We start from the raw sequence: 11,590 nt of genomic DNA, 5'->3' as shown, positions 1-11,590 counted from the left end.
CTCAGCTCCATCTCTGAATGGAGTCCTGCCTTCTACTTTACCTCTGTGTAGACGTTTTTGTGAATACGCGTCCTCAGCCCTCTCGGGTGCATATCTGAGAAGGTACTACTTTTGGGGGAACTGCCAAAGTGTTTTCCGGGGCGGCCACACCATTTTGCATTCCCACCAGCCCCGTATGAGGGTTCCAGTTTCTCCACACTCTTGCAACCCTTGTGCTTTTCTGTCTTTTTGTTTGTGGCCATCCTAGTGGGTGTGAAGTGGGACCTCACTGTGGCCGTGCTTTGCATTCACCTGATGACTAACGGTGTTGAGCCTCTTTTCACAGGCTTATGGCCATTCCACAGCAGCCTTTTAAGCTAGGTGTCATCGCCATCTGATCGTGGAGGAAACAAACCTGGAGAGTTGAAGAGATTTGCTTAATGCAAGGAGGTGGTGGGGCTGTGCCTGGGACTTGGGTGTGTCCGTCTCCGAAGCACCGCAGAACCGAATTCACTGTAGAAGCAGGTCCAGTCTGAGCGGCAGGAGACCTGATCTCTAGTGCGTTCACCTTGGGTAAGTCCTTTACCGGTTTTGGGCGTCACTTTTTCCTCCGTGCCACTTGGGGCGATATACTTCAAGCGTCTCTGGCCTCTCTAGGAACTAGAATCTCTAAGATTAATCGTTTCAGGGCGGTGTTTGCCCCGCCCCTTTAGCGCCAGTGGCCTGCGACGCCGGAAGTGCCCCGCTCTTTTTATTTGCTCCCGCCCCCGGCCCGGAAGTGCTTTCTTGGGAAGATGGCGGCTGTGTCGGTGTATGCTCCACCGGTTGGAGGCTTCTCTTTTGATAACTGCCGCAGGTGCGGCCTTGCCTGGGGCTTGGTTCAGGGAGCGAGTAAGAGTGGGGTGCTCGGGTGGGAGCTGGGCTGCGCCCTGATTCAAAAAGTCTGAGGGAAGGGTGGATGGCGGGGCCTGTGGCCCGCGGCCCGTGTGACTCAGGGGAATCAGGGCCTGAGCGTGGGTTTCTCCTGAAGCCGTGTCTGCCCTCCCACCTTCCCAGCGCTCTCGGCCACCATTTATCTCCGTTTCCTTAAACACGTCTCGGCCCCTCACTGAGGCTGTCTTCGCTGGAAAACGGGACAGCAGTGCTGATGGTGGGAGGATTCGTTAAACAAATAGGCGTGAAAGCAAGTAACAGGTTTCCTGAGTTCTCTGTTAGGCAGGCGGTGCTGCACGATGTGGCCCTGCCCTTCAGCAAATGATTCTCTCATTTGCTCTCAGGAATGCCGTCTTGGAAGCCGATTTTGCAAAGAAGGGGTACAAGCTTCCAAAGGCCCGAAAAACTGGCACGACCATCGCCGGGGTGGTGTATAAGGTAAGCCGAGTCAGGCTGAGAGCAGCAGTGACTGAACCGGTAACAGGAATCGGAACACTTGTCTTCCTCTGTCTGTCCCGGCTCCGTCTGGAAAGGCAGATACCATAGAATATATGAGGAGATCGTTTTCGGAGTGACTGCTTTTGTCAGGTTTTGTGTGCTTCTCAACAGTTTATGCTCTTTCCTCTCTTTGCTGAGGCTTGTTTTAACAGGTCAGTTAGCTTCTTAATTACTAATTTAGGAAGCCAAAGTATGTAATGGGAGATGACGAGATTTGGGGTGAGACAGATCTATTTCACCTTTGAGCTCTATAATGCTGCTTCCAACTTGGGGCAGCTCACTCTCCTTCTCACAGGGACACCTTCAGATGCGTCAAATGGAGATAATAACTCCTGCCTTAAATTGTTGTAAAGGTCAAAAGGGATGATGATTACCTGTATGGATGAAGAGTAGCATGTTTTAAAAGAAAATTGACAGTGACGGCTATTTTAATGGAAAGATTTCTTAGTCTTAATCCAGGTGTTTTCCAGATTAGCTCTGATTTGCAAAGAATTCACCAGACACCTGAGCCTTACTTGAGAATGGGAATAATTCTTACCTACTCAGACTTCAGCTAGTAGCGTTTACTAAGAAACCTTTTCTTAAATCCTGAAAGTGTAGCACAGTATTTTTGGTAGGAGTTTTGGCTGGCGTTATGAGATGGCTATTTTAATGGAAAGAGTTCTGAATTTTAATCTAGGTGTTTTCCAGATCAGCTCTCATTTGCAAGGAATTCACCAGACACCTGAGCCTCACTTGAAAATGGGAATAATTCTTACCTACTCAGGATTCAACTAGTAGTTGCATTTACTAAGAAACCCTTTTTTTTTTAAATCCTGAGAGTGTAGCACCATGTTTTTGGTAGGAGTTTTGGCTGGCGTTATCAGATTAGGGAGCATGACATGGCCAACATAGTTTTCCCTAAAGTAGAATGGAGAGCTGTGGTTGTTTTATATATGTAAAATTGTTTAAAAACTTTTTTTTTTAAAAATAGGATGGCATAGTTCTTGGAGCAGATACAAGAGCAACGGAAGGGATGGTTGTTGCTGACAAGAACTGTTCAAAAATACACTTCATATCTCCTAATATTTAGTAAGTATTGGTTTGTTTGAATAGCTCTGATACTTTCAAACATGTCAGGGCTAAAAATTGACCTCATTGCATGCTCCTCACTAAAATCTGTTGTTCAATCTGTATTTTCTATCTCCCTTAAATGGCATTTCCATCCACCTGTGACCTAAGCTAGTCATCTTCAAGTCCTCTCTTTGCTTCAGTCTCCAACTGAACTGGTAGCCAGTTTTGCTTTTTCTGTGCCCCTTGAATCCATTCCCTCCTATCCTTTCCTTTGATAAGGCTCTAGTTGGAGTTCCTTTGTCTTTTTCTTTTTTTAAAAAGTTAGCTTGAACCAGAGAGGTTCTTTTTTCTTAGCTGGACTATGGCAGTTGTCATTTAATTGGCCTCTCTTTTCCATTCTACTGTTGACTCTTCTGCCATATTGGATCTTGTAAAACATAGATCTGGTTACATTCCTTCTTAAAAAGCTTCTCAAGAGACTTGTCACATTTCCACACTACTTTTAGGATAAAAATCAAAATTCTGTGGCTTTGCAGTCTCAAGAAAGCTTACCCTTCAAGCCTCTTTTTCAGTTGCCATCACCTTGTGCTCCTGTTACAACTGAACTGTTCCTACTTTCCTCAGTCCCCGTTCTCTTTTTCCCTCATCTCCAAGCTGTTCTGCCTTTGCTTATGTGAGATTCTATTTAGAGACTCTTCCTTCCCTGTTTGTAGAGTGTTTTTTTTTTTTTTTTTTTTTTGAGACGGAGTTTCGCTCTTGTTACCCAGGCTGGAGTGCAATGGCGCGATCTCGGCTCACCGCAACCTCCGCCTCCTGGGCTCAGGCAATTCTCCTGCCTCAGCCTCCTAAGTAGCTGGGATTACAGGCATGCACCACCACGCCCAGCTAGTTTTTTTGTATTTTTAGTAGAGACGGGGTTTCACCATGTTGACCAGGATGGTCTCGATCTTTCAACCTCGTGATCCACCCGCCTCGGCCTCCCAAAGTGCTGGGATTACAGGCTTGAGCCACCGCGCCCGGCTGTAGAGTGTTTTTATTCTAGCTCATATGTAACCTTTTCTTCTGCAACTTTTTTTTTTTTTTTTTGGAGAGATGTGGTCTCACTATGGTTGCCCAGGCTGTTCTTGATCTCCTGGCCTTAAGTGATCCTCCCACCTGGGTCTCACAGAGTGCTGGGATTACAGGCATGAGCCGCCCTGCCCAGCCTGAAACCTTTTTTTAATGATCAGAATAAATTGCTTTCTCCTCCAGTTTCCCATAGCATTTTGTACCTGTGCGACTACAGTGTATTAAATGATGTATTATAATTTTTGATTCTTGTGTGTCTTCTACTCAACTTTGAAATCAAGTACAAGGACTGTCATGTTTTCTTTATTCCCAGTGCTTAGTGTAATTACTGCTATCTAGTAGTAAGTACTTGGTAGATGTTGAATTGCAAGACTTTTAACACACCTTGCTCTTTTGTACAACTTGGATATATTTGTAGGATTAATGAAATGCACCCTCCGTTGTTAGGAGCACAGAAAACAGTAATTTCATATGTTCCATTGGGCCATAGATAATATATTTGCCTATAACTAGATGCATATTCTCAATTTTCTATTTAAAATGGATTAAACAGAGAAGTTATAGCATAGATATATTCAGAAACATCTCTCTCTCTCTACCTGGACTTAATGGAAGTTATCCGAGAACCTCTGCTTCTAATTGAGCCCTCTGATAATTGGATTTCAGTGACGTTTCTAATTGGATTTTTCAGTTGTTGTGGTGCTGGGACAGCTGCAGACACAGACATGACAACCCAGCTCATTTCTTCCAACTTAGAGCTCCACTCCCTCTCCACTGGCCGTCTTCCCAGAGTTGTGACAGCCAATCGGATGCTGAAGCAGATGCTTTTCAGGTAAGTTTCCAGAATGGGGATTCCTGTTAATATCTTTTTCTCATATCTTAGGTTTTTTTTTTTCAGCCAAGGGAATCCTGGAAAGTAGTGAAAAAGCATCCAGAAATACACATTTTGTTCCAGAAATCAGTTGTTAATTGAAGAGCCATTTAAAATGGTTTTTAAAGTGCATTTCAGTTTGTGTGGCCTGATTATTTTTTCATGAATAAATCACATGTCACCAGTTGAGTCATTTCCTGAAGCATGGAGATATTACTGGATAGGAGCAACTCTTGCTCATAGTAAGAAAGTTACAGCTGGAGGACCTATGAATTTGTCTTGTGAAACTGCTCTGTCCTCCCTGTAAACACAAACCCAAATGATTGTCTCCCCTTTCCCCTACCCGCTTTAGGGGCAAAATAACAATGAAATAAAAAGTGGTATTTATAATTGGCTATGAGTGGGTATGATAACATTAACCAACTTTTATCTACCTCTTACTCTGTTCCAGGACTTGTGCTAAGTGCTTTATGCATCATCTCGTCCTTTTAACTCTGAAATAGGGGCTATTAGTATCTCCTATTTGTAAGTGAACAAATTGAAGTTAAAGAGGTGTAGTAACTTGCCTGACCTGACCTTCATTCTCTGCTGACTCTCAGCTCATATTAGTGGTTTTGTTTCTCTTTCTCCTCTAATAATTACCTCATCACTTTATGTCTGTATGGGTCTTGGCAGTTTTCAAAGTGCATTTTCTCATTTATTTCTCATAAGAGAGGCAGTGTTGATAGCAGAAATAGCCTGGGCATTTACTCTTGGTTTGGAATACTGGCTTCTCCTTTTGGGACGTGCTTTACCTTTAACAAATTCTTTCCTTTTTCCTTCTATGTAGAATGGATATTGTGATACCTGCCCCTAGCGGGGTTGTTGTGAGAATTAAAGGGGAGCATAGATAGACAGTAAAGATTTTAAACTGGTGGCTCCTAGGCCATCAGCTTGTAGAGAAATTTATTTGGTTGATATGTATATATTTTAAATAGTGGCTAATAATTGTAAACGGGGAGATTTGAATTAAAAGTCTAGATTTCAGCTGGGCATGGTGGCTCATACCTGTAATCCCAGCACTTTGGAAGGCCAAGGCAGGCGGATCATCTGAGGGCAGGAATTTGAGACCAGCCTGGCCAACATGGTGAAACCCCATCTCTACTAAAAATACAAAACTAAGACGGGCATGGTGGTGCACGCCTGTAGTCCCAGCTAATTGAGGCTGAGGCAGGGGAATCATCTGAACCCAGGAGGCAGAGGTTGCAGTGAGCCGAGATCATACCAGTGCGCTTGCCTGGGTGACAGAACAAGACTCCTTCTCAAAAAAAAAAAAAAAAAAAAAAAAGTGTAGATTTCTGTCTTTTGGAAACATTCAGAAACACGTGGCAGTAAACTTCTGGAACTCAGTGGTGGATGTTGCCTTAGAAGTGGGAGTGGGTGCTCTGTGCGGCTCACTTCACTGTTTCCTTCAGGGCTCTGGCCTTCTGAGAATTTGCAGGTCCTCATCTCTGTGTCTAGCCTGACCCCTGGGTTTTCAATAGTGTGTATGAGGTTTAGTGTAGCCCAGTAGCAAGGCCAAGGGCTATAGTATAGTTTCCATTTCACAAATGAGACCAAGGCCTAGAGCCATATGTGTAAGAAGCCTAGTCCACCCAATTGCTGCTTTGTGTTTGTGTACCTATCATTATTCTAATCCATGAGAATTACTGGTAGCCGAATTCTTCCAGCACAGTGTGAGTAGAACTTGTTAAAGCACGCCTATTGATGAGATTTCTGAAGGCATTTGTGGATTTTAATTTTAAATATAAAGCTCCCTCTGGTGGTTTGCTTGCTACATTATGTATAAGACTTTTTTGAAAACTTTTTTTACACAGTGTAACATAATCTATGTAATACAATAATCTATATAATAAAGGCAATTTTTAAGCTTGTAAAATTGCTGCAAATAGAATGTTTCAAGATTCCTTGTAACTTCATGTAAAACAATTAGCAAAATAATTTAGCAGATGTTTCCGTTAATCACTTTAAAATGTTCTGAAGTTCCTTTTTCCAGTGTTTTGTCATTTTTTAGTTTAAGATACTTGGTAAAAGATAAATTTTACCAGATTTTGAGAGGAACATTTAAATATAAACCAGCATAATAGTTATAGTTTTTTATGCCCTCTTACATTTTTGGTGAATTACATAAAATGAGAGTGGTATAAAAAAAAAGAGTGTAGGATTTGACTTTAGAACTTCGGTTCACCTCCTGCCTACAGCACTGATAACCGTGTAAAATTGGGTGATTCCTCTTGCCTCCTTGGCTAGTTTTCCTTCTCAGTAAAATGAGGATAATAGTTTCTGTCTCTCTGACTTTTGAGGAGGAAAGGAATAAAGCTAGGCTATGACCTTGCATACTGCAGAGCCTGCTGCCTAGTTGGAGCCCCATAAAATTCAGTCTGAAAGGGAGTACAAGGTATTCTTGGTATTACTGAACTTTTTTTTTCTGAACGGCCTTTTTTTTTTTGGTATGTGAGTCAGAAAATAATAAACAAAAGTGGACATCTTTTCCCTTAAGCACCACCTTTATCTTTTTTTTTTTTTTTTTTTTTTTGAGACGGAGTTTCGCTCTTGTTACCCAGGCTGGAGTGCAATGGCGCGATCTTGGCTCACCGCAACCTCCGCCTCCTGGGTTCAAGCAATTCTCCTGCCTCAGCCTCCTGAGTAGCTGGGATTACAGGCACGCACCACCATGCCTGGCTAATTTTTTGTATTTTTAGTAGAGACGGGGTTTCACCATGTTGACCAGGATGGTCTCGATCTCTTGACCTCGTGATCCACCCGCCTTGGCCTCCCAAAGTGCTGGGATTATAGGCGTGAGCCACCGCGCCCGGCCTGCACCACCTTTATCTTACACGTATGCTAGCTAGATGTAGTTGATGTAAGTAACACTTGTTCTGTGAGCATGGAGCCTCCTTGTTGAGTTTAATAAAAGTTAGTGAAATGCTGTTCTATATTCTGGAAACTATTACTTGAATATGTAGAGGCTCTTATATTGTAACTTTTTTCCTAATAAACATAATGTACATTTATTGTAGAAAATTTGGGAAATACTGAAAAGCTCAAAGAACAAAATAAAAATTTTGCCTTTCAGGGAGCATCACTCTTGGTTTGGTGTATATTATTCTACTCTTTCGTCTTTTAAGTTCTTCCCTTCCTCTCTTCCTTCTATATTACTAGTGCACGTTCATGGTAAAAACAAAGCTGGAAGATAGAAACAAAAGGAATGTAAAAAACTACCTGGATTCCTGCCACCCACAAGCAGTTAGTGCTAAGAGACGATTACCCTTCAAGGTTTTAAAAATATGTTCAGTAATATTTTTTAAAATGGGATTGTAGTTGTTCTGACCATACTAGAGCCTAATCTTTTCACATAACAGTGCATCTTGAATGGTTTCTATACCAGGGCATTTCAAAATGAAAATACCTGTTTTTAAAATTATAAGAAATAATATAATTGTAAAAAATATAGACACCAGAAACCTGGATAGAAGGAAGTAAATGCCACCTGATGTTCTGTCATTTAGACACGTACACTGTAAATTTTTGAAGATCTATTTTTTCTATACCTTTTGTTCTGGGCATGTATCCTTGTATGTATGCATTTAAAATAATGAATTATTACTGTATGTGTTGTTTTGTAATTTCCGCTATTCACATAATAGTATCTTATGAATATGGTTCCTGTCAGTAAAAGAGTTTTTCTCTTGAGTCCATAGAGAAGTTCTGAATACTTGTAACTCTCCTGAAATCAGAAAAAATGTGTGTACTCTTATGGGGGAAAATTTCTACAATTTTAGTCAGTTTTTATGAGGGCTCTGTGTCATAATTTTTTGGTGGTATCACTGTATCCCTTCTGTGGCTGTGTTACAACTTAACCAGTTTTTGAACATTAACAATATTGTCCATTTTAAGGCATTTAAGATATTATTAGGTATTCTGTGAACGCTTTGGAACATAGAACCTTTGAATACTTGTGTGATTAATTCTTTAGACTGTAGAGTAAATGCCCAGAAGTAGAATTGTTGGTTCAAAGTTTTGCACATTTAACATTTTGGTAGATGTTGCCAAAGCTCTCCCTTGACAAGCATCGTACTACCATCCGTAGTGCAGGAGAAAATGTAGTATGATGGTTAATTTGATTTTAGACAGGGTCTCTCTCTGTTGCCCAGGCTGGAGTGCAGTGGCATGATCCTGGCTCACTTAAAGATGGTGCATGACGGATGACTTGAGCCTTACAATTTTACGCCTAAAATTTTAAGGCTCAAGTCATCCTCTCACCTCAGCCTCCTGAGTAGCTAGGATTGTAGGCCCACGCCACCATGCTTGGCTAATTTTTTGTTGTGTTTGTTTCTTAACATTTTTTGTAGATGATGTTTTACTATGTTGCTTAGTCCGGTCTCAAATTCTTGGCCCCAAGTAATCCTCCTGCCATGACCTCCCTAAGTGTTGGGATTACAGGTGTGGGCCGCCACACTTTGGCTTAGCATGATTTTTAATGATTGTGTAATGTTCTGTTGTACAGCTGGATCAGTTTAGCCATTTCTCCCTCTGGCTGTTTCCACTTTTTTTCGTTATAAACAATGCTGTTGTAAACATCCTTGTGCGTTCATTTCTGTATATTTGTCTGTTTATGTCCTTAGAATAGAGTACTAGTAGTAAAATTTCTGGATCAATAAATTATTGAAATTTTAATAATTACAGTAATTTGCCAAAACATCTTGATTCATTTAAAGGCACCTACCAGTTTATGTTTTAGCTTAGAAGGCAACTAGGCTGATTACCATTGATTTTATTTAAACACCCTGTTCAGTTGACAGCTGGTGTAGTGAAAGAGGCACTGGACTAGTTGGGGGTGGTGGGACTGGCAATTGTGGCTTCTCTTCTTGGAGCCCTTGGCCCTAGCCTGACCCTGCTGCTAGCTTATGTGGCCTTGGACCAGTTTCCTCCCTTGTCTAGGGCTCTGTTCTCTTTTTAAGGCTACTTCTAAAATCCTTTCCTAGGAAGTTCTTGAAGTTTTTACTTATAAATGAAAGGTTCTTTTTGAAATAACAATTTGGTAATCAAGGAACAGGGGAAGTATTGGCCCACTATTCTGTTTACTTAGAGCACTTCTGGATGTACAGCTATGTCTCAGACCGTCTGAAGTTAAGACTTTGATGCTTGTGTTAGTTTATCAGTTTTAATGATTACATTGTTTGGCAGATTCAGTACGTGTTGGTTATGCTTTTCTTCCCAAATAGCTAAAGGCTCACAGTGGATAACTTTAAATCCAGCATGTTTATCTAGCACAGCAATTCTCATGTTAAAAAACTATACCAAATACAGGGAAATGAATCTATAGAAATGGAAAAAAGGGGTCCAAAGGAACAAATACATGCACAATTAAATGGAGCTGGGGTGGGTGGAAAATATATTCCTCTGATGTTCCTGAAGAAAAGTGTAAGTTTATCCCGTGTGTAGTGGCATTGTTTTCTTAGGCTATCATGGAGTTATTTTAATACTCACTTTCCTGAATGATGAAATACTGTTTTTCTTGATATAAGTTTATATATATGCTTATATTGTGGGTTTATTCAAAGGCAAAGGTGTTTTGACATGAGCGGGTTTTCTGTTTGGGCCGTGGTGAGGTTGATAATTTTTTTTTTCTCCTTGAGGCAACTCTTGTTCTGTCTCGCAGGCTGGAGTGCAGTGGTATGATCATGAATTACTGCAACCTCTGCCTCCTGGACTCAAGGGATCCTCTCCCCTAAGCCTCCTGAGTAGCTGGGACTACAGGTGCATGCCACCATACCTTGCTAATTTTTCACATTTTTTTTGTAGAGACAGGGTCTCTCCGTGTTGCCCAGGCTGGTCTCGAACTCCTGGACTCAAGTGATCTGCCCACCTCGGCCTCCTAAAGTGCTGGGATTATAGGTTTGAGCCACCATGACTGGCCTTTGTGGCCAGTTGAACAGTGGAACAGCTGAGCTTAGCACCTCCTCATTGTTAACTTTTGGAGGTGGCTTACGTGCTGATCACAGAGAGGTGTGATGGGAAAAGTGCTGATAATCTTTGGATTCAGCCCAGTTTGGTTCTGAGACTGGGCAAGTTCTCAATGTCTCTGCGTTGGTTTTCTCTTCATTAAAATAGGAATGATAATGCTGTCTTTTAAAGGGGAGTGTGGACTGGGGGTGGTGGCGCACACCTATAATCCGAGCACTTGGGGAGGCCAAGGTGGGAGGATTGCTTGAGTGCAGGAGTTTGAGACCAGCCTGGGCAACATGGCGAGACAAGATCTCTGCCAAAAAAAAAAAAAAAAAAAAAAAAATTAGCCAGGTATGGTGGTACACACCTGTAGTCCCAACTACTCAGGAGGCTGAGGTAGGAGGATTGCTTGAACCTGGGGAGGTTGAGGCTACTGTGAGCTGTGATAATACCACTGCACTCAAGCCTGGGTGACAGAGTGAGACCTTGTCACAAAAAAATTAATAATAAAAGGGGCTGTGAGGCTCAGGTTAAATGAGGTATGTGGAGTGCCTCACACAATTTAAAGTTTATGCTGGCTAATAGTAGATGTTCATCTAATGTTCCCTTCCCCTTTTTGTTCCCATCTGAACAATAACCCCTTAGTGAAACAGTCTTAAGGAAAGCTTTTTGTTGTCTGACTTCTCATGCAACTTTTGGTAAGTGACAGTGATGCTCTGTGGACTCATGTTTCTTTCTTATGCATACTCTGATCACCAGGTATCAAGGTTACATTGGTGCAGCCCTAGTTTTAGGCGGAGTAGACGTTACTGGACCTCACCTCTACAGTATCTATCCTCATGGATCAACTGATAAGTTGCCTTATGTCACCATGGGTGAGTATAACCTTTCCCTGATGTTTCAGATACTCTTATTTACCAAGATGGTCTCTCTGAACAGCTGGTCTGTTTTCTCTTAGAAGAGGAGGCCGGGCGCGGTGGCTCAAGCCTGTAATCCCAGCACTTTGGGAGGCCGAGGCGGGTGGATCACGAGGTCAAGAGATCGAGACCATCCCGGTCAACATGGTGAAACCCCGTCTCTACTAAAAATACAAAAAATTAGCTGGGCATGGTGGCGCGTGCCTGTAATCCCAGCTACTCAGGAGGCTGAGACAGGAGAATTGCCTGAACCCAGGAGGTGGAGGTTGCGGTGAGCCGAGAT

General features: G+C 42.1%; 1 protein-coding gene across 1 annotated transcript in view; it reads left to right on the top strand.

The window, feature by feature from the left end:
• Window positions 1–752: 752 nt before the first annotated feature.
• The window catches only part of PSMB7 (proteasome 20S subunit beta 7), a 62,745-nt gene continuing 51,907 nt past the window's right edge, over window positions 753–11,590 (top strand). Inside the window, exons 1-5 of the mRNA XM_003940643.4 lie at window positions 753–835; window positions 1,257–1,350; window positions 2,384–2,481; window positions 4,223–4,363; window positions 11,150–11,265. Coding sequence (XP_003940692.3) covers window positions 774–835; window positions 1,257–1,350; window positions 2,384–2,481; window positions 4,223–4,363; window positions 11,150–11,265 — 511 coding nt within the window. The 5' untranslated portion in view covers window positions 753–773. The remainder of the gene's footprint in view (window positions 836–1,256; window positions 1,351–2,383; window positions 2,482–4,222; window positions 4,364–11,149; window positions 11,266–11,590) is intronic.

The sequence above is a fragment of the Saimiri boliviensis genome, chromosome 2 (assembly GCF_048565385.1).
Source record: "Saimiri boliviensis isolate mSaiBol1 chromosome 2, mSaiBol1.pri, whole genome shotgun sequence".
NCBI lineage: Eukaryota > Metazoa > Chordata > Mammalia > Primates > Cebidae > Saimiri > Saimiri boliviensis.
Note: the sequence above shows the minus strand (reverse complement) of the source record. Positions and strands in the feature narration are given on the sequence as shown.